The sequence below is a fragment of the Thyridium curvatum genome, assembly GCF_004353045.1.
Source record: "Thyridium curvatum strain D216 chromosome Unknown NODE_79_length_189696_cov_84.187462, whole genome shotgun sequence".
Taxonomy (NCBI): Eukaryota; Fungi; Ascomycota; class Sordariomycetes; order Thyridiales; family Thyridiaceae; genus Thyridium; species Thyridium curvatum.
In genome coordinates, this window is record NW_022156834.1 from 115,669 (window position 1) to 140,444 (window position 24,776).

The window sequence follows — 24,776 nt, forward strand, 5'->3', positions numbered from 1 at the left end:
TAAGCCATTAGATTGGGGAATAAAAGTGCTGGACGGCCCGTCCGCCGCCGTTCGGAGCTAGCTGGCTAGTCATTCATGTAGCACTTGTCTCCTCAGGAATGTCAGAGGACGGCCCATTGCTGTGAGTGTCGTGTGCGTGTGTCAAGCGTTGGTGCAAGCATCTACGGCGGGCCTGGTCGCAATATCATTCGACCCTTCTTTCTTCTTTCAGAGCCCTCGAACAGGAACAGGCTGGTGGATGACTGTTCTGGGCTGCAGATGGCGCCATCGGTCTCGTCCATGGATTCTGGCAAGACCCCGATAGAGCCAGCCGAAGGGACGCCTGAATCGGACGAGTTCGACTTTGTCTCGGACTGGGACAAGCTGAGCATACCGCCTCGCGACGCAGGGTCGAACGTATGGCAACATGTGTATGAGGGCGGTCGGAGGTACCATTTATACAAGCATGGCCGGTATCCGATACCCAACGACGAAACGGAGCAAGATCGGGAAGACATGAAGCATGCTATGATGATGGAACTCTGCGTAAGTGCACATATCCATCTGGAGAATGCAAGGGTGTCTTCAGTTCCTAACCCTGATATAGGACGGAAGCCTGTTCTATGCCCCGATAGGGGACTTTCCCAAGAAGATCATGGACATTGGCACCGGGACTGGTAAGCCATCACTGCTGCGTTATGTAAAGACTATGCTTGTTGTACTGAACAAGACCCTAGGTATCTGGGCTATCGAAGGTTGGTGGTCTCGGGAGGGGGGACGACTTACACTCCAAAACGGATTCACGGAACTGACGCGGTCTTAGTTGGTGATTTGTTTCCGGACGCGGAAATCCTTGGGACTGATTTGTCTCCCATTCAGCCGGAATGGGTACCGCAAAACGTTAGGTTCATGGTGGACGACTGCGAGGACGACTGGCTGAACGGCTTCGGGTGGGACTTTGTCCATCTCCGTCAAATGTCCGGGATGGTCAGGAATATCGAGAAAGTCATTCTTCAGTCTTTCGAGTGGGTGTCCTACCCAGGCCCTTTTTGATTTGCATCTTGCTGGAAGCTAACGACTTGACCAAGGCATATCAAACCTGGGGGCTGGATCGAGCTCCAAGACCTGCACGTTCGAGTCAACTGCGATGACGGCTCCATGCCCATCGACGATCCTCTAAAGCGTTTCTACACCATTGTTTTCGAGGCGCTCGCAAAGCAAGGGCTGGACTGCGACAAGCCCAAGAATCTCAGGCACACGCTCGAGCGCGCTGGCTTCGTCAACATCCAGTGCGTCAGGAAGAAGGTCCCCATCGGCGTGTGGGCAAAAGACCCCGCGTTACGGATAGTCGGGCACTATATGAAGACCGCCATCCTCGACGTCATCCCGGCGCTTGCAGGCAAGCCGTTCGAGGACATTCAGGTCTCCAAGGTCGAGAGCGCCGTTTGGCTGGCCAAGCTCAGGCAATCACTGGAAGACACCAACGTCCATCGGTACTTTACCTTCTTTTTCTGGTTCGCACAGAAGCCGCTGCCATGACTGCGGGGGCAAGTAACGGGTTATTGTTAGAAGGGAGATCGATATTGGACTGTATTGGTACGAGTAATCGAGCATTTGGGGGGAGGGGGGGGGGGTTTCAACTTATACCATAGATGGAGGATCACGGCGCACGAGGGACTGGCATTAGTGGACCTAGAATATGCATACCACGAGGTCCACAGGATGGAGCGAATTACGATTGTAACGATACCAGATCATTTATTAGGTAATAGATCATTCTGACAAGAAACAAAGCATCACATAAACTACCTAGGTACTTTATCTAAGCGGTGTGTTTGTCTTCTACTCGAGGTCTTTCGGCTTCCAGCTGTCAGAGAGTGCCGCTTACGTAAGGTCCGATTCCTTGAAGACTTCAAGCTCCAAGCTCTCGGACGCTTGCTTTGACAAACCACTTTAGCCACTCCCTGACGACACAAAGCTCTCACAAACGGTCAAAACTCAATCACCTCTAACGTCCGGGGGTGCACTCATCCTGTCGAAGCATTGCACACGCAGCGCTCCTCTCATCCTCCCCTCCCGCCACCATGGCGACCTCCACAGCGACGACGAGCCAGCTCGCCTCCGACATGCTCGCGCGCAAGCCCGCCCACTTCGCCTTCACCTTCACGCCCTTCCTCCAAAAGACCTACCACCACGGCCTCCCCGCCGACCGGCCCGTATGCAAGGCCTACAGCGCGGGCCACTGCCCCAACGGCACGCGCTGCACGGAGCGGCACGTCTCGGCCGCCACCGCCGCCCAGGGGGGCGAGCAAGGCGGCAAGCAGGGCGGTGGCGGCTTCAACAGCCTCGTGTGCAAGCACTGGCTGCGGGGCCTGTGCAAGAAGGGCGAGAGCTGCGAGTTCCTGCACGAGTACAACCTGCGCAAGATGCCCGAGTGCAACTTCTTCGTGCGCAACGGCTACTGCTCCAACGGCGACGAGTGCCTGTACCTGCACATCGACCCGCAGAGCCGCCTGCCGCCCTGCCCGCACTACGACAAGGGCTTCTGCCCGCTGGGGCCCAACTGCAGCAAGAAGCACGTCCGGAGGCGCCTGTGCCCGTACTACCTCGCCGGCTTCTGCCCGGACGGCAAGGCCTGCAAGGAGGGCGCCCACCCGCGCTGGGAGAAGAACCTCGAGCCCCCGACGCCCAAGCCCGAGCCGGGCGCCGTGGCGGAGGGTCAGGACGCGGCGTCGGGCGCCGGCATGCCGCACCGGAGAGACGGCTTGCCCTACGATGACGATGACGAGGCGAGGGATGGCGGCAGGGACCGCGGGCACGACCGGCTGGGTGGGTACAAGGACAGGTTTGGTGGTGGTGGAGGGCGGGGCGGAAGGTGGCGCGGTCGAGGAGGGCATAAGTTCAGGGGAAGAGGTCATTGATGAAGCATGGATCTGGGGTTCCGTGCTCTGCGTGATGCATTTTGGTGACAAAGGAGTTTTTGGAAGAGCCGCAAAAAAGCGGCAACATGGGCTTACGATTTGTACAACAGCACTGTTACGAGTTAGGCATATGAGATACCATTATAAATTCGTTATTCTCGTCTGAACAGAGTAGGAGTCATTATATGCATGCATTGTGCACCAAGTCGCGCAAACCCCCTTTGAGCAAGAAGAGCGGAGCAAAAGAACCTTTCCAGGCGATCAACGCCGTTCACTCCACGACTGCCTCAACTCCTCGGCAGGCACTGTGACATACTCTTGCCCCTCCCCACTGTCGCTGCCCGACCTCGGGCTGTGTTCGGGGTCAGACTGCCATGATTGAAGCTCGTCGACCTTCCTGATGCCCATCATCCATGCGACGAGACCCCGGGGAACCCAGCGGCCGACAAATCCGTAGATGTTGGCACCGAGGCCAATGCGTATGACGCTATTCGTATTTGACCCGTCGATCACGTCGAACACAGCACTGTGCAGATCCCGCAACGCACTGCCGCGCGCCCCGCGGATGCGGCCAGAGCTGATGGCGGAGGTGGTGTGGACTGCGAAATTCCGGCCGTATACATGGCGCGCCGGCTCGGGCCATCCTAGGACCTCGGCGGACTCGGGCGCCGGTAACAGCTCCAGCTGGTTGGCTCTGCTGTTTCCGCCCGCGGGCGTGAAGCCGGTAAAGTCGAACGTGCCGAGCTGGATATGTGTGACGGGGATGGCGAGTGGTCGAAGCTCGGCAGTAAGGACCTCGGTGAAGGCGGAGAGAGCAGAGCAGACTGTCGCCTCGGGGGCGTGGAAGGGAGGGTTGATGGACGAGATGATGGAGGGTGTGAAGACCAGGACTTTAGGTGGTGACTTGTCGCCGGACGAGCCGACGCGGGACGTTAGGAGAGGTAGGAATGCCTGGATGGTGAGGATCGGATGGAGGAGGTGGGTGTTGAAGAGATCGGCGAAGTTTGAGGGAGGGATGAGAGCGATCGGCGAGGTTTGGTAGTTGAGTGACGGGATCAGAATGACCGACTTGAGTGTCAAGAAGTTGCGCTTGGCGCCTGGTACAGCCGAGTGTGGCGATTGTAGGAACTGTGCAAAACGGTCGATAGCTGCGCCTGCATTTGGAGTCTTGAGAGGAGGTTAGTGCTGGTCTGTTGGCAAACAAGGCGGGATCAGCACTTACATCGGTGATATCGATCGCCAAGGGCTTGATATCTGGCCGCGAAAGGTTCTGCACCATGACCTCATCCTCCATCGAGCTGCACACGACGTATACTATGAAGCCCTTGCGCTCCATGTCTAGGGACAGGGACCGTGTAAGTGGCAGCGTCGGCGACCCTGCGATGACCACAACCTCGACTCTTCCTCCATTGCGCGCCCGTCGTGCGCGTCGTGATTTGCGGCCGAGCTTGCTTTTCCTGTATACTTTGTAGGCGACTGTTCCCGATACCAGTACAATCACGCCGGTGGCAATCTTATGTCTCGAAATCCAGTCCTGCACGCGCTCCAACGTCGACAGGGCTCCGGCTGGAACCGCTGCTGGCGGCGGCGTTGGCGGCGGCACTCTGGAGCGGATGGAATCGGGAATCCACGGTGAAGAGGACACCTGCTCTCTGATTACACTCGCGATCTTGTCGACATTCTGGTTGATGTAGTCTGCGACCTCGTGGGAATACCGCTGGACTTCGGTTGGTAGCGACGATAGCTGCTAAGGGTCAGTAGAGAGCACTCAAGCAATCGCCGGATGCAGCACGCAAAGACCGGAACTCACCACGTCCAAGAACTGCTGATCATCAGCGGACATGTTGGCGGGTATGCTCGGTCATCTAAACAAGGCTGTCATGAACTCATGTATGTATGACCTCGCTTTCGTCAGTCTGAGCAAGATTACAGAAATATGCTAGAAGAGCGTCATGGGGGAAAGAAGGAAGCTTCTTTTCCAGAAGCAATCACATGGTGTCTCTCCACTTTTTTGAAGGCCTTAATACCCCGTTCGTGACGGCAGTCAGGCCCACCTAAAATTCCAAGACGGGTAATTATCTCATTACACAGCTTCAATGCAAGCACTCCAGGGTCCCCACCACATTACACATTATCGCAAGGATTCGCGATCTTGCACGACAACAACAAGTATCACATAGATTCCCAAATAATCAATATTATGTCTCTCATGAAACTGTCACTCCTCATTGAAGGATCCGCAGTTTCCACGGTAGCTATGCACTGACAATCACTCCCGATGCTTCGTTAAACCTCATACTCTCCGGGCCAAGACCCGCAGGCGGACGTAGTGGAAGATGTAACCCCCGTCCGGCCGCGCGCAAACGGCCTCGAGCGGGCCCAGCGCCTCGCGGACGCACTCCTCCCGCTGCGCCTCGGGCACCGCGTCGAAGAACTGCTTGCCCATGAGGCGCACCCAGCCCTCGACCCCGCCGGCGTCGGCGGGCGTCGGCCGCCACTCGCGCTCGACGCGCTCCACCTTCCACCCGCCGACGCGCTCCTCCATCATGCGCCGCGTCCACTCCTCGTCCGGGAAGAACCAGGGGTTGGCCTGCCTGGCCCTCTCGAGCCCGATCCGCCGCGCCACGGGGCCCATGATGCCGACCGCCAGCTCCGAGACGTTGCCCAGGCCGCCCATCTCGAAGGCGAACGTGCCTCCGGGGCGGACGGCGGCGGCGACGCCCCGGAAGAACTGCTCCTGCTTGTCCTCGGCCCGCAGGATCCAGTGCATGGCGGCATTGGAGAAGGCCTTTGTGAATTGCTGCTTCTGTAGCTCGGGCCTGGTGACCAGGTCGTTGCAGTCTAGGACTAGACATCACACCGCCTTCATCAACAACAAGTTCACTTCAGAACTTTTGTAGTATTTATGTCCAACTTACCCTCGAAGGTGCAGTTGTTTATTCCCGAGGCCTGAACAGCTTTCTGGGAGGCCGCAATCATGGCAGCCGAGCTGTCGACGCCATGCAGGCGGCCAGTACCCTGTGCAAGGATCTGGCCGATCTGGACATCCAGAACGCCATCTAAGAAGTCTCCGTTAGCACGTGTAGCCATTCAGATATACAGTATCACGAAAACTCACCACCGCAGCCAATGTCAAGGATCACATCGTCTTTTTGAGGGTCAAGCCATTCCATAACCTTGCCGGCGAGCTTTGGCACAAACGAGGCGGCGTGTTGATAGGCCTGCTCTTGTGTTAGTCGAGCTTCCCCGCAATCCACTGAAGCTCAACCACGTACCTCAGAGGACCAGTTGTCCGTTTGTCGCGACATGTCTGCAAGGACTAAAAGATCAATTGACTGTTTCTCTGCCTCTTGAATTGGAGATATACACTGAATTTCTCTGGCCTTTTCGAGTCGGAAATCCTTGGCTTTTATATGTAAGTTGGTCCCCGCCAAGCTTGTCAACTGAATCCATTCAAGGATCCAAGGCCCAGTTCAAACTAGGCCGATGTCGGAGACCATCGTCTTCGAATAGCAATACGCCGGATTCCAAGCAGGTCGTTTGCGGACCCGACTCCAAGGTCCAGTTCAAGAATGGATATTTTCAATATTTAGTCGAATCGTCGAACGATGGACTTTTCCTAGCTACGTAATAGGGTGTGTGTCACCGCCCTGTGAGTCAAAAGTGCTCCGGTATGTCCTCCTTGTGCTGCAACGCTTGAGGGGTACCAAAAGCTATACATGACAATGTTCGCCCTGCAAGTTGGCACCAACAAAAACTTAGTCAACGCTGAGAAGATCATATTTGTCCTCGCCCAGGGCGTTCTCGACCCTCTGCATGAGAGCCAGGACCTTCTCCTCCTCCAGCCTCCGGCCAACAATCTGGACGCCAACCGGCAGGCCGTGCATCTTCGCCGCATCGTAAAACTTGTACGCTCCTTTGGCCACGCCGTTCAGCTTGCGCATGTTGAACTCGGCCGGCAGCTTGTCAAGGTCCTTGTCAACGTGCGTAACAGGAAGAATGCCGGCAGCGTAGTCGAGCTATGAATAATTAGTCCCAGGGTCACCGGTATCGCTCTGACTTGACCAACGCCAATCCCAGGGCTGTCAAACTTACAATGTTAAAGAGAAAAGTATAGCCACAGCTACTAACAGCATCCCTCATGGCCTCGTGTGGCACAGCCGGCGTAGCATTAGGAGGTGTGAGGAGACAGTCGACGTCGGCGCTGTCCCACCAGTCGTACCATTCTGCCCGGTAAGCCTCGCGCTCCTTGACCAGATGCCAGTTCTCATATGCGGACTGGGGACGGAAGTCCCGGATCAACCCAGCCCAGACGTCGTCCCGGCGGATGTACTTGACCCAGAGGTAGTAGATGTACCTGATCGGTCGGGGCAAGTTCATGAGGAAGTCCATCTGGTCTGCGCCGCGATCGTTCCACTCCCCGCTGCGCATAAAGGACTTGAACATCTTACAGCCGTCGGCATTGAGAAGGAGGGCACCCAGTCTCAGGGCTTTGTACATATCAGGAGGGTTGATCTCGACAATCTCGTGGCCCTGCTTCTTCAACGCTTCCTCCACCATGCTCATCGCGCGGACACAAGCAGGGCTGGGATCGACAACGCCATCTGTGCGCAGCACTCCAACGCGCAGCTTCGACTTTGTCAGGTACTCCTTTGCGACGTCAACCCTCCACGGCATGGGGTGGACGCTATGATCGTAGGTCCAAGGCTTCATCTGGACGACGGAGCGGGTAAAGTACATCAAGTCGTTCAGAGTGCGCGCCATAGGGCTGTAGACGGATGGCACGCCTTCCTGGCCGGGCATGGAGGTCGCGAATCCCATCTTTGGCCAACGGCCAGTGGAACAGCGGAGGCTGTAGCAGCCGGCGAAGTGTGCCGGAACCCTGACGCTGCCCGCAACATCGCTGCCAATGCCGATCCTCCCACCCAGGGCCAGGAGGGCCGACTCGCCACCAGTCGAGCCGCCTGGTGTATAGGCGGGATTGTGGGGGTTCGTAGTACGCCCCCAAACATCGTTGGCGGACTCGAAACTCAGAAGTGTGATGGGCAAATTAGTCTTGACGTATGGGACCGCTCCGGCGTCCTTGAGCAAGCGTACGACAGGCCCGTCCTTCTCGGCTGGCTTTCCAGTTTTGCTGCTGTAACCAACGGAAGCGTCGTAGCCACCAACCACAATGGTATCTTTCAAGCTGACGGGGATGCCAGCCAGCGGTCCTTTCATGTTGATGGAGCCGTCTTCAACCCATTTCTCACAATCCGAGATCATGATCTCCGTCAGACAGTTGGTCTTCTCATGGGCCCTGAGCGCCACTTTCCCGTATGTCTTCAGGATATCAATGGGTTTGAGGAAGCCCTGGTGTACGTCTTGAACGATGTCCTGGATTGGCCGTGCGAGGATCTCGCGGTCACTCGACAGGAAGGGTTCATTGTATGCAGGCAGCGAGCGAATGCGCTCTGCGCGTTCCTCTTGCTTGACCTTGCTAGGGTATATGTCAGTGCGCCCAGAAAGGGCATTGAGACGGCGACGGGGTTGGCTGAGCAGGTTGTAGGATTGAAACTTACCAGTCATGCTTGTGCTGTCGGTAGTCTGAGAAGCCCATTACGACGTCGACTGCGGTCAGAGACCACCAGGGGCTATTTGATCTTCAAAATAAAGGCGTACAAGGCTCACGAAGGATTATTTTGCCAAGACAAACGGGGGGATGGCAGTTGAACAACCGTACAGATCCTATCATAGGATTATGCAGAATACCTGTAAAGTCCAAGATAGCTCCAGCTGTCCCAGCAACAAAGATACCTGTGACGTGACACTAGAGCTTTCCCCGCACAGCAGCACCGCGCCGTAGATAGCCGGCAAGGACGGTGTGGGGGCATGGTTGGATCTCCGTGGATCTCCGCACCCACGACGGCCAACACCCAAGTCAGTCGGACGAGTCGAGCGGATGTAACTGCTAGGTCTTTCAAATAAAGGTGAGTACTTGTGGCGATATTCCTTGCTTTTTTCCATGTCGAGGAGAATTACGAACAGTTGCAATGCAACCACTTAGGCCTGCGTGTGCTTCTTAAGGCCTGACACGTACTAACCTGGCGATGCCACTGATGAGAGTCAACCTCCAGGAGACGTCTTATATGGTTCATGGGTCTTCCCGTCGTGTGCGTTTGTAACGGGTAGGCCGGGCGTGCAACCACCTCTCTCGGATGCAAAGAGTGCTTCCCAGTAACAAGCGGATAGATATTTCAGCAATGGCTCCAGAAAGCCAAGTCGAGGACATGGATCCATGTCACCTTACGTATGTCTTACCTGCATACAGGACGCAAGGGTATCACACCACCCAGTCCATTAAGATTGCGATATGAAGCGACCTTGGATCCGACGGGGAATTTCCAATAACGGGCATGTATTCGTCTTTCTTCTTTTTTGCTTCTTTTCTCCCCCCCCACGGATCTTGCATTGTCACCGAGGCCAGAACCACGTCTCACTGCGCGTGCCAACAAGTTGACCGGCGTCATCTCTCCGTGTTTGTGTTCCGTTGATGCTACATGACGGCTGACGGATTGCCTTTAGCTATCTGCGCCAAGATGCGTTCCGAGTCACGGTCTGTAGCACATGATTGAAATGGTTTCCATTAAAATGGGCGGTATTTTGTCCTAAAAGTCTCGCTTCCAGTCCGTCGGGACCATTAACGTTCTTCTCGGCGCTTACAAACTCCTTCTCGTTGGACAATAATGGCACTTCCCCATTTCTAACAACACATTTTCCCTCCGTAGCAGGGCATTCCCTGTACTAACGGACTCTCGCCCTTCCCAGACACGGCTCATTTTCTGCTCTGCCTCTCTTCGGCCCGGGTCTTGACCCCTGTCAGCTCGGAAGTGCCAGCACATGCTGTGGCCCTCGGTCCCGAAACTCAGGTCCTTTATCTCCTCTTCTTTTGAAATTCAAGGACGGTGCTCAGTTATCACTTTCGGCTTGCTACTTCAACTATGGGGGTTGTCAAAGCCATTGTGTGTCAACGTACCTATGAATCTTGTTGAATATGTTGCCGCGCAGAGTTGACAATGTGAAGGAGGCACCAACAAAGTAATTATGCAATTGAGTAACTTCGTATTCGTCCAGAGACAAGCATCTGCAACACGCCCTCTGGCGGGATCTGCATCAGACCCCTGTGTTTGTTGCAGGAAGCAAACAGAAGTGAGGTGTGCCACATTGGGCTGTGGCAGCTGCAGCGCGCTTCAATAATGCAGGGATATATTCCTTTTGTCAAGTTCCCCTCAACCTTGATCGAGGACTTATTGTTATTTGCTTTTTTTCTTCGGCAAGTGTTGTCATCCGTTCTGCTGCTTAAGCCCTTCTCGGACCAGGCTCATCTCCGGTTCCCTGCCCTGAAGGCCGTGATATGGAAGTCCGAAGTAGGCCGCAAGCCTCCTCTGTGCCAGACTTTGTGACACGTCAAGTTCTTGTTAAGCTGGGTAGGTATCTAGGCGCCTTCTTCATTCCGCACTGTCTTGTTTGACACCCAGGATGCGATGGGCACCTTGGACACAATCATCCTGTTGTGGCCGAGACACCTGTTTAACCAGCATCCTTGAACCAACCTACCCACCACCGTCGAGTAGCCACCAATGGTATGGGTCATCCCAACCCGAGGCTCTGGGACTGCATACAGTAGCCTGAAGTTGGCGGGTCTTTCGAGTTCATGACAGGCTCAAAGATCTCTCTGGCTGACCATCTCTCCGCCAGCCCACACATCCATCGATGCTAGGTGTCCTCCATCGCCCCGTAGTACCCACGCAGCACTTTTCAGTAGCAGCAAGATGTGCACCTGCGGGCTGCCATATCAGGCAATGTTCGAAGCACTTTTGTTTTTCCCGCCCCCAAATCAGTCCAACCAACAGTCTGAACGCGCGATCCAACAGCCCTCCCATCCAAATTGCGTGAGTGATTAGCGCGGTGTCTGCTTGCTTTGGACAGCAGCTCGTAGAGAGAGCACGGCCACAACATCAAAGTACTTAAGCAAGTTCACGGGCTGCGCCTGCGCTCCCGCTGTTGCAACCACAGGCTGGCATCCCCATCCGATCTGTCTCGCACCGCTGGCTTTGGATTGTGCGAGGCCCCTTAGTCTAGATAAGGTGCGCATACAGTAGGACTTGGTCTCTGCCCTCCAGCTCCTTGCCAGTATGGCCATCTCTCCCTTGGAGTATGCTTCAACACTACAGCAGCGACACGCCTATTCGTCAACGCCACCAGTTCGACAGTATGGAATCCCATCTCAGTTCACGCCTTTCAGAACCTACCAGCCCAGGCCACTATCCCCTGCCAATTACCCATCTATGATGAGACTCTCTCCTCCAAAGGTGACCCCGTCACCAACACCTCGGCCATCACTCTCAGGACTCGAGCGATTACCAGTGCACATTCTGACCCAGATCTCCTACTTTCTGGGATACAAGAACGTTATTCACCTTTCGATGACCAGCCGGCGGTTCAATGAACTACGTCAGAAGGGCTGGCTCAAGTCCGATTGGGAGGATAAGTTTACGTTTGTGCTCGAGCAGGAGCGTAAACTGAGAAGGAAGGGAGGAAAAGGCGGCGCAAGCAGCAGCCAGTTTGACGACTACGCATGTTACATGTGCTTCAGAATCAAAGACGCTGATGACTTCGCCAACACGACGTATCTGCTCGACTACGCACAGGTCACCTCTGTCGACCCTCACACAGATGCACGCAGATATCGAGGTCTGCCCTCTGCGGACCCAGCTGAGACCCCTGATGTCAGGACTCAAGCCTTGGTTCCATCTCCGTATGCGGAAGGCTCCTTCGCCTCTCCGACACCTTCTCTGCTGCGTCTGTCGGGGCACCAGGCGCCAATACCAACACCGTCACTCAAGTATCGACCGAGCCAGCCAGGGGAGGTCGAGTTGCTGCGAAACTACTGCATTCGCTGTGGTATTGAGAGCGGTCTGCACCCTGCCGGGGAGGCAATTGAAACGAGGCTATCCAAGAAGAGAGTCTGGATATGCTTGTGCGGCCACCAGTATAATGAGAGCCAGGTGGAGAGATGTGCTACGTGCGGACTGCATCCGGTACTCAGTAGCAGATGATACGTTGCAGTCCGATCTGGGCTCAAGGAGATGGACGGGCTGTTCGTTTGCTGTCTGGCATTTTATCATCGCAGAAGGGATGGCTCTTACAGCTTTGGGATGGTTCTCTTACCGTAAACGTTTGGCATGATTTTTATTGAGGACAGATGGAGGCTGTATCGTAAATCTTGTCACTTTAGAGTGGTTAGTCGCTCATCATACAAGTAACATCTAACTGAAAGCCAATGCTCTCGAAAGTGCCGAATTCTTGGCCCTCATCGTCTCCCTGGTCCCACGCTCCTTCCCCCTATTTCTAAATTTTGCGACATCATTCTTTCCATCGATAGAGGTGGTCCATGCCGGAATAAAAAAAACCTTGGAAGTTCACACTCATTCAAACCCTAAACACACACTCTTTTAAATCCTGCCACAGAACCTGTTTCTTTCCGGCTTTCTCCCACTTCCTCGGCCACGAATACCTTACAATCATGAAGAGCCCCCCTCGATATCCTCGTCGTTCAGGCCATCGACCTGACTATGATGTCCGCGCGGTCTTCAGAGCAATCGCGAAAAACGAAGCAACAGATGAGGAAGATGTGAAGGAGACCCGGCCACCCCGTCGACGAATGCGTCACCCAGGCCATGGCAAGATCGTCGAATCTGATGACGAGCTCAGGACATCATTGAGAGACAGCACCACTGAGCAAGAGGGCCCAGAGGAAGAGAATGACGTGGAAGATGGTGGTGACCTTGTTTCGATTGACTGGTCTGGCATCTGGCAAGGTGCTCTAGATGAATGCGAAGAAGCTCTAGGCAAAGAACCCCAACCAAGCGCCTCGAACAACGTACTCCCAGAAGGAGAAGTCAAGCTTGACGAGACCAAGGCGGCTGAAATAATCGAGAGCGATTCAGATGAGGACGACCACCACTTCGAGGTCAGGACCAGGCGGGATCTCCCTAGAGAAGACTTTCGAGATTTGGTATGTGATAAAACCCAGCTGGTGCTCTCGTCGGGATTACTTCAATGCCTAATGAATCGAGTAACAGTGCCGCGAGATCACGCACGATATCGCTCGGTCTGAAAGCGAGATGCAGTTCGATTCCAGGGCTATCGATCTTCTCCAAGAGGCCACTGAGGATTGTCTCGTGAGTGTCTTCAAGGCAGCTGGCCGCCTTGCGGCAAGGGACGGAAGGGACACGGTCACCACGGTAAGTTGCTTGGTATACCTGTGTGTAACGTTTACGGTCATGACTGACCATGACAGGCTGATATACGTACGGTAGTTGAGGTCGCAGGATGGTCGACTTAGCGCTCGACACAAGTGAACTCTGGGATGATTGGGCGATTCATGCGAAACGGTTTGATATTGATGAAAGCTATCCGGTGTTGAAGGCCGAGAAGGTTTCCAAAATAATCGTACGAAGGCATAAAGGTCTTTGGGAACGGAGTTACAGGAGGTACCTATCTCAAATCTCAAAACACCAAAGGATTTTTCAAAGGAGTTTATGGGACAGTCAGTGATGCAATTGTTCTTCTTGATGGCAAGAGGGGTTCAACGGATGACAGCAGCAGGTTTACCACGGGGCTGTCGTCTTCCTCAATGAGAATGGAGATGCAGTGCACCTTGAGCGGGCCGAGATTTCAATACATAGGATGAGAGACCAATGAGAGCATCATCTTCCCAGAAAACTAAGTATTGAGCTCGAGAAGATATGACAAAAGATCATACATTACTTTGAGCCAACCTGTGGCGTAACTTGTCGTCCGATTGGCATCTACTGACGCATCCCTTGACGAGGTGGCAAACTTGCATCCAAAAACGAGTAGAGATGAATAAGTAGTGACTGTGCCTGTGACTTTGCCGCTCATGAGATTAATCAGGTCGGAGTCAGAACACTGGTTATGCTATAAAGAGAGGTAGTAGGTTCGGTTCCTCGTCCAGGAAGTCTTGTCCCCTAGACAAATTTCATGCACTATTCCCGCTCTTGACAGTCCATTACGCGACAAAACGGAAGCCAGCGGCTTTTAATTTTTCTTTTCTTTTTTTAAAAAAGGGAAAAGAAAAACAGCGACGGAAACACTAGAACATCCAGATCAGGTCATCGAAAAGACTGGCTGAGAGGGCTTTTGTTGCGGTGACATATTGGAGGCGTCGCAGTTGATCATCAAGACATCCCCAGCAAAGTCCAACGCTTTTCGTGGATCAAGGCACCGTGCAGCTGATCAGTTGAGGAAAGCGAGTATCTATCTGGCCCCAGCACTCCTCTTTAGGCAGACATTGAGGAAGTCGAGGCCGGAATCAGTGTTGCCTCGTTCAAAGCATTGGAAAGTCGCCCCAGAAACGCCAATCCAGCCTCGGCATCTATCTCCCTCGCTAGGAAAGAACGGCCTGGAAACCCTCCCACCTTCGAACCCGACTTGAAGCTCACGCAAGAGGCCAGGATACCACAGCAGACCGCGATCCCAAGAGACATCTTTACCTGCTACACCAGCAACCTTACAGGACTCTTACAGCGCTTACAGCGTCACTCTTCATCACAAATAATATATTCTCCTAGCTCATGGACAGCACCATGCTCTCGCATTAGCCTTCTCGAGCCCAGCAATTATCATTAAAGTCATCGCATTGCCCGTTATCGTCAGTAAAGGAGGCCCAAGCTACGTCTCAATCCAGCCGTCCGCTTGAAATATCAGGGCATCTCATTACTCATTCTCGGCGGCAGACTTCGAGACCTTCTACTCGACCAGGCCCGTCGTGTGTATCCACGAAATAGGCAACTATCCTTAGAGATCGTATCGTGACACCTCGGCAACTTCAACAACGGCGCCTGGTGTGATTCTATAATAATCGACTCTTCACCTCGTCTTGAACTCCGTGCTCCTACCTAGTGGTCTCATATACCCACCCTCCTGGATCATTTCACAACTCTTCCAGGCCATACTGCTGTTTCAAGACTCCTCTACTTCTGGATTTCGCTCTCCTGACTTTTACTTCACTCTTTTTGACTCGCCATTGACCCTTCGGTCTTCACTTCCAATCACCCGACATTCACTTTCGTCTCGGTCCTCTTTTCTCTGTATCAATTTCTGTAAGGTAAGAGCTAAAACGTTTCACAATAAATACTACGCCCAGCCCTTGAAGCCTAAGCTCATGTTTTACAAAGTATATATAAGCAAATTATATCTCACATATTCAACACCCACCTCCGAAACTCTTCATCATCACCTTGCCCTTCCACACACAACCCAAGCCAGGGAGAGACCTAGTTCTCGAGGCTTGTTGAAGACTTTTGTAAGCTGAACCTTTTTTGACTGGTCAAGTGAAGCAAAACTAATACGTTCAAGCCTTCTTTGCCATGCCTTGTCTCTACCAGGTGATTCACCTGCCAACTTTCTCAACCCTTCCAGCAACGCCCCATTCCTCAGATGTAAGTAATCAAGCCCCCAGCACAAGACCCGAGCCTGCAACTGACATATGGATATTCAGAGAGCATGCATCGCACAAAACACTATGACCATGGATCTCTTCGAGGTAGTTCCTCACTGGGATCTTCCTCGAACAGCCGCGAAACTACCCATGCATTTTGATAGAACTCAAATCACTTTGGGTTCAAGTCACCTTGAACTTGAATGCAGGTTCACAGTTGGGTCTGACAGCCATAGGGCACTGTCGACTTTTTATTAGGTCAAGCCTCTAGTCATGGCGGCTCTAGAAGAGAAGACACCCGCGGAGGCTGAGGTCGTTCAGCCTCCGTGCGCCCCGCACAACGACGCGCACCACGCCGTGGATGATGTATTTCATATTGGGGAGTACCATGGACGCAATGTGTATCATCTTGTAACAAAGTGAGTAGTACCCTCGAGATATGCATACAGTTCAGATCTAAGAATATTCAGAATCGAGAATCAGCTGGCAGCCGTCCGCACTTGGACGGGAATACCGGGCTTCCGGTATCTGCTGAACAAGGTGGAGGGTATGGAACCAGAAAATGGTTCCGAGTTCGAGAGCAAAGTCTCCGAAGACGTCAATACTGGCGATGAGCTTGTCAAGGCGCAGGAGGCGCCCGATCAAGATATCCTCTTTGCCAACGAGTTCTTCGAGGTGAGACAATCTAGCCTAGGTGGTTACGGTGCCTTTGCGGCAAAGCCATTACCCGAGAGACAACCGATTCTCGTGGAGCTCCCGCTGCTGAGGACGAACTCCATGGACTTGATGAAGAACTTTGCAAATCTGTCGCCCTATAAGCAGAATGCATTTCGCTCGCTCCATGCCTACCACCCGAACCCCTCGGCAAGTCACCTGGAGGCAGTATGGAACGCGAATGCGTAAGTCCTGGTACCAAGGCCCATCCGGATCAAAATGCTAACACTCACCCAACATGTAGCTTTGAGACTCACCCGATGAACTCCGCCTACGCCATTGCTGCGAGATTCAATCACGCCTGTCCGCCGGCCAACAACGTCAAGTACGCCCAGGATCGGCCGCGCGGGGTCATTGTTTTGACAACCAGCAAGCCCGTGGAAGAGGGTCAGGAGCTGACAATCTCGTACGGAGGTACCAGTCGTTCCCTCCTTGAGAAGTACGGCTTCCAGTGCAGCTGCGGTGCTTGCTCTGGGGTCTCGAATGCCGACGCCGTGGTGCGGGAGCGGGGTGAGTGGTGAGAGTCGTCCCAGGCGCTGGTATGTACGACCACTGTGGTGATTTTCGACAAATGGACATTTCTTCCTAGACATGCTGCGATAGAGATGGTAGTACGTGTGGTTGGGCGGCGTTTGGGTGCTTGGGATGCTGGAGATTACGGAGGAGGGTCAAAGTGAAGGAGCACCATCGTCACGGGAGCATTATTCTTATTCTTCGCAATCTGTCGCAGACTTTCTCATTAGCAGCGAAGCATTCCATAAGAATCGAGCCTTATTATTCCCTTTCTCATGCGATCGAGACCGATGTAAGTCTTGATAGGTATGTTTCCGGAACGGGTGAACGGGGATCGGGAGGGGCCGGTGATCCACATGGCCCGGACGGTTGGCTGTGGTGAGATGAAGCTTAAACGGACGCTCACCCCCCACTACGCCCCTCCTCCTCGTATCCATGATGTGCATCCCTGTCTGTTCCTAGCCTGGCCGTTTCAGCTCCCTTCTTCATCGTCTACTTTGCCGGAGATCATCTCTGGAAATTAATTACAGCTTCTCAACTCCTCAAAGACGGTGCCGTGGATCTTCTGCGCTCCGCCTCTGAACATCTTCACAACTCTAATTCCAACGTCCTGCCCTCCCCTTAAACACCACTTATACACCGAACAAAAAGCCAGCATCAAAGCCATGGCCGCCGACGCAAGCTCCATCCGCACCGTGCAGACGGCCTCGGTGGTCCTCTCGACCGCCCTGGCCGGCGGGTCCGCCGCCGTCTCGGCCTTTGTCATTCCGCGGCTGCTCGAGTCGCCCACGCCGCTCATGCTGCGCCAGTGGGGCCGCATGTTTGACGCGACCAAGTTTGTCTTCCCGGGAGGCTCCGTCGTCGCCGCCTCGGCCTACCTGTACCTCTACCTCGCGCCCCGCCTGGGCGGTGGCGGACCCGCCGTCGTCGTAAGCAGGGTCACGGGCGGCAGCGGCTGGTACCTCGTCGCCGCGGCGCTGTGCGCGGGCTTCCTGCCGTACACGGCCGTCGCGGTGCTGCCGACCAACAGGGTCCTGGCGGCGCGGGTGGACGAGGCGGACCGCCTGGCGCTCAAGGACGGGGTCGAGGAGGAGGTGCCGTCTGTCGCGACGGCGGTGGCGACGGCGGCTTCGGAGAAGAAGACGCAGGGCGGCTGGGGCGAGGACAAGACCTCCAAGTGGCTGGTCGACCACTGGGGGATCATGAGCCTGCCTCGCGCGGCCATGCTGGGCCTGGCTGGTGTCATTGGCGCGTGGGCTTCGCTCTGAGGGATGGCGCCTGTGGTTGAGGGTTCTTGTGTGTTACACTTGGGGATCACTTGCATGCGAATACGTGTGCGGGATAGGCTATGGCAGATTGATGACTGGTGGGCTGGCTCGGGATTTTTGGGAGTTTCTTTTTTTTCCTTTTTCTTTTTGGGCTATGTTATTGCTCCGTGGATATCTTACTAGGCGTTTTCCTTTATGAACCTAATGATAGAATCAATCTGGTATTGACTCGTCCCTCCCCTTTCCACACCTGCACTGCCCTCCGCTCTCTCAAATCCTATAAGTCACCGTCTTGGTCCGGAACCACTCGTCGAGCGCGCTGGCGTTGAAGCGCCCGTGGCCGCTCGCCTTGGCGCCGCCGTGCGGCAGGGCCGTCTCGTCGTGCACCGTCATGCTGTTGATGTGCACGGCGCCCGTCTCGATGCCGCGGGCCAGGCGCAGGCCCCGCTGCAGGCTCTCGGTGAAGACGGCGCTCGACAGGCCGTACTCGGTGTCGTTGGCCAGGCGCAGCGCCTCCTCCTCGGTCTCGACCTCGAAGACGGCCACCGAGGGGCCGAAGCTCTCGGTCTTGTAGATGCTCATCTCGGGCGTCACGCCCGTCAGGATGACGGGCCGCATGCGCACGGCCTCCGAGGCCGGCTCGTCGTCGGCCGTGCCCAGCGCCACCGTGGCGCCGCGGTCCCGGGCGTCCCGCACGAGCGACTTGACCTTGTCCTGCGCCTGCCGGCGGATGAGCACGGGCGCCTCGGCGGCGCCGCTGCCAAAGATCTTGTCGCTGGCGGCGACGAACTTGTCCTCGAACGCCTTGGCCACGCGCCTGTGCACGATGACGCGCTCCGTGCTCATGCAGATCTGGCCGGCGTTGAGGAAGGCGCCGAGCGCGCACTGCGTGGCCGCGAGCTCGAGGTCGGCGTCCTCCCAGACGATGGCGGGCGCCTTGCCGCCGAGCTCGAGCAGCACCGGCTTGAGGTTCTCGCCGGCCAGGCGGCCGATGATGCGGCCGACGTTGGTCGAGCCCGTGAAGTTGATCTTCTTGACCTCCGGGTGCTTGACCAAGGCCTCGGTCACCTCGGCGGCCTGCTCGGGCGCCGAGACGAGGAAGTTGAGCGCGCCCGCGGGCAGGCCGGCCTCGGCGAGGACGGAGCACAGGGCCCACATGACGCGGGGGCTGAACTCGGAGCCCTTGAAGACGACGGTGTTGCCGGCGGCCAGCGGGAAGAGGATGGCGCGGGTGCCGAGGATGTAGGGGGCGTTCCTTGCGGGTTTACTTGTTAGCATCGAGAATTCCCCGCTTTCTCTCTCTCGGGAAAGTACGTGACGTAAAAATAAAATAAAAAAAAGGTTGGTTCCCCAAAACTCACCAGGGCGCAATGGCCAAGACGACACCGAACGGCTCCTTGAGCACCATCGCGCCGGTGTTCGGGTCCTGCGTCAGCGGCACGCGGCCCTCGGCGGCGGGGCCCAGGCGGCCCGCGACGTCGATGAAGAAGTCGCCAGCGACGTCGAGGTTGAAGTTGGCCCAGGCCTCGGCGGCGCCCGTCTCGGCGGCCATGTACGAGGCGAGCTCGGCGCGGCGGCGGGTCATGACCTCGGCGGCCTTGAGGAAGAGGTCGCGGCGGCGGCGCGGGGTCCAGGCGCGCCACTCGGGCAGGGCGGCGGCGGCGGCCTCGACGGCCTGGCGGGCGTGCTCGGCGTCGCCCGTCGAGGTCTGGTGGACGTTCTTGCCCGTGGCCGGGTTGAAGACCTGGTAGGGCGCCGACGGGTTGGTGTGGGTGACGACGTCCTTGCCCCCGATGAGGAGGGGCACCGTGTAAGAGGTGTCTCCCATGGTGTGTGTGTGTTAAAAAAAATGCAGTGCTTTTGATACTCTTGTGAAGCTCGAGGCCGGGGAGGTGGGAAGCAGATACTAATATGAGCCTTGGATTTTACACGGCTTTGCCACAGATGGCTTGGGATAGTTACGAAACAGAGATGAAACCCTGCTTTTACAACTTTATAAAGGAAGGAAACAAAACTAAATGCAGATATATCCGTGCCAGCCCAGGAACAAGGCCTAGGCATATGTACTTGTATGTCAAGGATTAATGGGACCGAAAAGATCAAACCCCGCAGGTCTTTGGTCAAGCACTGCCTATTTTCTCTGTACGAGTTACTACTTGTACGGAGTAGGAGGGTGGAGGCATCGTGGGTACTGGTTCTGGATTGCACCGAGTGGGATAGCAACTTGTTTATTGGCAAAGTTCCCGTCCCAGTGGTAGTGGAACAAGCCTCTTTGCTTAGTCTGTGAACTAAGAACAGGGCGGCCGGTGGTGGCTCCAGGGTCGGAGTAGAACAGGAAGAAGCTCGGACTTACTATCATGATGTCAGTTAATGAAGGGGCAAGAGACCACGAAAGAAACGCTTCTCTATTGGGCCCCAAGCTCTGGGCACACATAAGGACCTCCTGCCATGAAACTGGAGCGACGGATGTGAAGCCGTTGTGCGGCGAGGTACGTCGAACAAGAGCTTCCCCGCACCGACGCCTCGAGCTGCAAGGGCTTAATCTTGTTAGCGATGGATGGACGGGGCGGCATTTAGGACACGGCAAACGCATGTCGTCGATACCTCTCCACCCCAGAGGCTGCGGACATAGGATCCGCCGCTCGACGACACCACCTGTGGCGACTGCGGATCTGCATCCGTATTGGGTAACGTGCTCTTCTGTAGACCAGGCTTCTGTAGATTATATCAGCATTGACAAACCACCGCCAGACTAAGTAGTCACAGACACACGCCCTGGACTGCTTGTTCGATTGCTCATCCGTCGCTTTTTTATGCGTTTTCTACTAATACAAATGTGCTTGCTCACTGGTACCTGGTCGCTGCTCACTTGAACCGCCAAAACTACGGGATGCAAAAGTCGATCCAGCTCCCCAGGTAGTCCAGTCTGTTGGACATGCTCTCCTCCGTCCTGTAAATCTTCTCGAACTCGTCGTAGCTCAGCTTGCCCCAGCCGCCGCGTTCTGCCGCTTGCCTCTCGGCCATGTCGAGCAGCTTCCACTCGATCAGAGTCCTGCGGGGGATGGGCTCCTCGCCCCTCGTCCGGGGGACTTCCTTGTTCTTCATCTTGTCCTTGGCCTTTCTCTTATGCTTCTTCCGGATTGCCACATTCGAGAGGCCGCTCGTGGACGTGCTCGTTGCCACAGACGCTGCAGAATCGGAGTCGGTCCCATTAGGCACCTGGACGTAGAACGCAGGCTGCGCACTAGGCGCACTGTTAGGGCGGAATTGCGGCATCGTCGGGTCCCTATCCTCGACGGCCACCTCGGCCGGGGGAGACGGAGTGCCCTCGCTGCCCGAGTCCACCTCCTCTCGCATGATATCTTCTATGACCTCCAGTTCTGGCATGTCCTCCTCCTCCGGTGTCCACGATGCTGGCCGCTGGATCGTATAGCCGCTCCGGTTAAGAAGCTCCTTAAGCGTCTCGTCCTCAGGCTGTCCAGCATCGTCCACTCCTTCTGTGAGATCGAGGTTTTCGAACAAGTGCCGGTACTTGTCTCGCTGCGCGCTCGTCTCCGCAGCCTGTATGGCCAGATCCTCCTTCGCCTTGAAGAGGATATCCAGTAACTCGTTAAAGGCTTGCTGAGTAACTTGATAAAGAATTTCCTTGCCGGCATCACGCTCCGCTTCGGGAATGTCGATGCCCCCCCACCGCTCGGGAACGCTTCTTGACGAAGTCGAAGGGTTCGACCGGATCTCATACTCATCGGGGTCTTCAGCAAACCGCACCTTAGAAGACGAACGTGACCGTGGCGAGAGGACGTGCTGCTGAGCAGCCTTTGAGCTTTCGGCAGCGGTGCTCTCATTTCTCAGGATATCCTGCTTGACATCCCAGCCTGGCGGGGCCACGGCACCTTCCTCCTCGTCCAGATAGAATTGACGGCGCTGCCACCGTTCGTATATTCTCCGGCGTGCCTGCTTGCGGGTCCCCGAGTTCATACGTCCACTGCGGCTTTGACTGTGGGCAAGGATAGCCTGATGCTGAGCCAGAATCTCGCTCTCAGTGGGCTGATGATCGTTCTGCCGAGAATTGGAAGCAATGCCGTTGACGTTGTCCGCATTCTCATCGTGCTCTGCTCCCACGTGCGCATTGACAGCTTCCGGATCGTGCTCATGCGCATCCTGCACCTCGACAGAACGCCGGACGTGAACCCCGGCGGCGTCATGGTCACCGAGATGATGATGCTCTTCGTCGCCATTGGCGAATATCTCGTCAAGAACGGGGTTGTCGCCCATCAGTACGGCAGGGAGCTCCTGTATGCTGGTTGGAGGGTCGAGCAAGGTTTCCCAGTATCGCAAATCAGCTTCCGTCGCCGGAGACGGGGATCGCTCGGACGCGTACGGGCGGTCAGGAAATAACCGCGAGCTTCTATGCCCACTGCGACTGAATAGTCTTGCCAAGACGTCTGCACGGTCCGAAGTGTCTGGCTTGTCCTCGCCAACCACACGTACGTGAGCATCGCTTAACTCGACATCGCCATTAGAATGGTAAATTTTGCCCTCCAGGTGGCGGCCGTGTTCTGCTTGAGGTACACGGCCTTCCCTCCCGAAGAGACTGCTGAGAGGTTGTCTGCTGGACACTAATTGATGTGCCTCGCTGCTGCTCATAACCTGATCGTCGAGGCCCTCGAGAATGTCCTTGTGCATCTGCTTGTAGAGCACATAGTATGCCCGGAAGATGCGGAGGAAGTCCCTGCGAGTGATAAGCCCGTCCCGGTCGACATCATACCCATCAAATATCTTTCGCAATTTGTCTTTCCTCTTACGGTAGGACAGTCCATGGAGAAATTCGGTGAAGCCAATCAAGTCGTCGTTATTCGTGTCGTAAAAGGAGAACATGCGCTCGTGGATCAAGTTCGGGGCAGTGTGACGGTACCCCCCAGAGGGGACGAGACAGCGCTCAAACGTCTTCCGATCCATGGCCAAGTACAGGTCGTCTGGGTCTTCCCTCCATTCCGTGTTTGCCATGAATGTCCATTGCTCCCAGAAGGCCTCCAACTCCGGACGTTCAAAGCCCGTGTCCCGCGACAGCTTGATCATCAGGCTCTTGGGAAGAGACCTCAGGCAAGTATCCGGATCTCCAGGATACCACACCGGCTGCATCTGTCGCGGGCCGAAGGGCGGGGCGGGTATCTTGACCTTGTAGAATATGTGTGTCTTGATATGGAGTCCTTGGGATTCGCACGTCTCGCAAAGGTCAAAGTCTGCACAGTTCGCGCATCGATATCGAATGCCGCGTATGGGCACTATGCCGCATGCATTACAGGCGCAACCTCGATGTACGTATGCATTTCGGCGAGCATTGTCTTCCGACACTCGGAACAGCAGGCTGACGATGTTTTGGCCCGCCCGGTGGGCTTCTAGTTGGGTGGGATCGTCCCACCAACTGTCGTCGATGGGTTCGTCAACCACCGTCTCGCCATCTGTGTGCGCTTGCGCAAGACCGAGGTCGATGTTCTCGTCGCCGTGGGATTCGACAGAGGTGTAGGAGGATGCGTTGGACTCGCGACGCTCGTGGGCCTGCGACCTACGCCGGGGCCGGCGAACGGCATTGCTCCGATGTAGCCGGCCGCCCTGGGAGCCTTCTGGATGGGATGATGCGGCTCGAGCTTCGCGCAGGATGTAGAGGCCTACGGATGCTGCAGCCGCAGCTGTGAGAATGGCTAGAGTGATTCTCGGACGGGTCAGCGTCGAGGCAGACGACGAGGAGAGATCCATCGGGAACGGTCGGCGCAGATCAACATTGTAGAGCCATCTGGAGCATGTCGAGGCGTCTGGGCAAGATCGCTACAGCGTGTAGCTGCAATATGGATAGCGCACCGTCGATGCTTTTAGGATGATGTCTTGGGGCGATATTGTTGCTGTATGTACGCAGCTTGAGTTAGGAGTGCCAGGTCTAGTCTCAGAGGTAGCTTAGCTCCAAGGCTACGTAGGTAGGTAGGTCCCTTTCAAAAATTATGGGTGTGGTGGAGAGCTGACTCTTTACGGGCTAAACAAGTACTAATTTGCACCAAGTTCCCAATAGCAATACCTGGCCGACAAGTACTTGGATATTAGTCTGTCTCATCCCAGTACTTGTAGTATGCAGTTGCCAGTCAGCGCCAACCTCAAACCTGTAACCTCATAGGCGGCTCGCACCACTGAAACGCGTGGGTTCTTAGTTTCCAGGGCCTTCGGGGTGCCTGATTAATTCCATTTCTTTGGCGTCGGATGATTGCCACTAGTGTAGAAATTTGATCTGAGCCGCCCTAGAGTACTAGAGTCCAAGTCGTCCCTGGTATCTGCGCGTCGGTCTCCGAGAGTGAAAATGCAAATCGGGATCAGATGTAACGATATCGGAATTTGAATTTCTCACGCGTGCCCTACCAACCTTACTCTACTTTACGTATTGGCTATTTATGAGTCTCGTTTGCCAAGGCTGTCTGTCTACCGTCTGAAAGAGGTCGCCGTCATCGCGTTTCCTCTACTAATTCTCGCGACAGCTTATCAATCACGCCTTGTCCGACCTTCGGCCTCCGCTGGATCCCGTAGGACCGCCTAGAATATTCCTCAATCCACTTCACTTCACCTCTTTTACCTCAGCTAAAAGGTACCACGGGCTGCATACGCCATCCGCTTATCGCGAGGACTAGCGTCTTGTGTGCTCAACCCTTTTTATTCTCCAAGGAACCCCGCCCTGGACAAGTCGCGAGGTTCTGTCCATCACCGCCAAGCTGTTTTCCCAATTCTCACGGCGCACCATAAGGTCGAGCGCTGCTTCTGGCTTGTGGTTCGCTGCTCTCGCTACGAGCACAACAGGATATAAAGCAAACGCCTCTTCCCCGGCCCACGAGATCA

At 55.4% G+C, this 24,776-nt stretch overlaps 9 protein-coding genes across 9 annotated transcripts; 4 read left to right on the forward strand and 5 right to left on the reverse strand.

Moving 5' to 3' along the window:
• Nucleotides 1-279: 279 nt before the first annotated feature.
• On the forward strand, nt 280-1,518 carry E0L32_010139 (uncharacterized protein; the record flags this gene model as incomplete). Its single annotated transcript, XM_031132724.1, has 5 exons — nt 280-525; nt 587-656; nt 717-734; nt 803-1,004; nt 1,068-1,518. The coding sequence occupies 5 exons, from the start codon at nt 280-282 to the stop codon at nt 1,516-1,518; spliced, it is 987 nt and encodes a 328-aa protein (XP_030990120.1).
• Nucleotides 1,519-2,063: 545 nt separating this feature from the next.
• Nucleotides 2,064-2,900, forward strand: E0L32_010140 (uncharacterized protein; the record flags this gene model as incomplete). Its single annotated transcript, XM_031132725.1, has 1 exon — nt 2,064-2,900. One exon carries the CDS (start codon nt 2,064-2,066, stop codon nt 2,898-2,900), a length of 837 nt encoding a protein of 278 aa, XP_030990121.1.
• A 261-nt stretch (nt 2,901-3,161) lies between these two features.
• E0L32_010141 (uncharacterized protein) lies at nt 3,162-4,743 on the reverse strand (the record flags this gene model as incomplete). Its single annotated transcript, XM_031132726.1, has 3 exons — nt 3,162-4,067; nt 4,123-4,647; nt 4,711-4,743. 3 exons carry the CDS (start codon nt 4,741-4,743, stop codon nt 3,162-3,164), a joined length of 1,464 nt encoding a protein of 487 aa, XP_030990122.1.
• Nucleotides 4,744-5,193: 450 nt separating this feature from the next.
• E0L32_010142 (uncharacterized protein) lies at nt 5,194-6,208 on the reverse strand (the record flags this gene model as incomplete). The annotated part of the gene is made up of 4 exons (XM_031132727.1): nt 5,194-5,747; nt 5,819-5,959; nt 6,019-6,121; nt 6,176-6,208. 4 exons carry the CDS (start codon nt 6,206-6,208, stop codon nt 5,194-5,196), a joined length of 831 nt encoding a protein of 276 aa, XP_030990123.1.
• A 450-nt stretch (nt 6,209-6,658) lies between these two features.
• E0L32_010143 (uncharacterized protein) lies at nt 6,659-8,499 on the reverse strand (the record flags this gene model as incomplete). Its single annotated transcript, XM_031132728.1, has 3 exons — nt 6,659-6,919; nt 6,996-8,379; nt 8,462-8,499. The coding sequence occupies 3 exons, from the start codon at nt 8,497-8,499 to the stop codon at nt 6,659-6,661; spliced, it is 1,683 nt and encodes a 560-aa protein (XP_030990124.1).
• A 2,575-nt stretch (nt 8,500-11,074) lies between these two features.
• E0L32_010144 (uncharacterized protein) lies at nt 11,075-13,287 on the forward strand (the record flags this gene model as incomplete). Its single annotated transcript, XM_031132730.1, has 4 exons — nt 11,075-11,919; nt 12,411-12,957; nt 13,025-13,186; nt 13,243-13,287. The coding sequence occupies 4 exons, from the start codon at nt 11,075-11,077 to the stop codon at nt 13,285-13,287; spliced, it is 1,599 nt and encodes a 532-aa protein (XP_030990125.1).
• Nucleotides 13,288-15,495: 2,208 nt separating this feature from the next.
• Nucleotides 15,496-17,900, forward strand: E0L32_010145 (uncharacterized protein; the record flags this gene model as incomplete). Its single annotated transcript, XM_031132731.1, has 5 exons — nt 15,496-15,510; nt 15,664-15,824; nt 15,876-16,304; nt 16,364-16,629; nt 17,284-17,900. The coding sequence occupies 5 exons, from the start codon at nt 15,496-15,498 to the stop codon at nt 17,898-17,900; spliced, it is 1,488 nt and encodes a 495-aa protein (XP_030990126.1).
• A 270-nt stretch (nt 17,901-18,170) lies between these two features.
• On the reverse strand, nt 18,171-19,728 carry E0L32_010146 (uncharacterized protein; the record flags this gene model as incomplete). Its single annotated transcript, XM_031132732.1, has 2 exons — nt 18,171-19,155; nt 19,262-19,728. The coding sequence occupies 2 exons, from the start codon at nt 19,726-19,728 to the stop codon at nt 18,171-18,173; spliced, it is 1,452 nt and encodes a 483-aa protein (XP_030990127.1).
• A 1,055-nt stretch (nt 19,729-20,783) lies between these two features.
• E0L32_010147 (uncharacterized protein) lies at nt 20,784-23,657 on the reverse strand (the record flags this gene model as incomplete). The annotated part of the gene is made up of 1 exon (XM_031132733.1): nt 20,784-23,657. One exon carries the CDS (start codon nt 23,655-23,657, stop codon nt 20,784-20,786), a length of 2,874 nt encoding a protein of 957 aa, XP_030990128.1.
• Between the last annotated feature and the right edge of the window lie 1,119 nt (nt 23,658-24,776).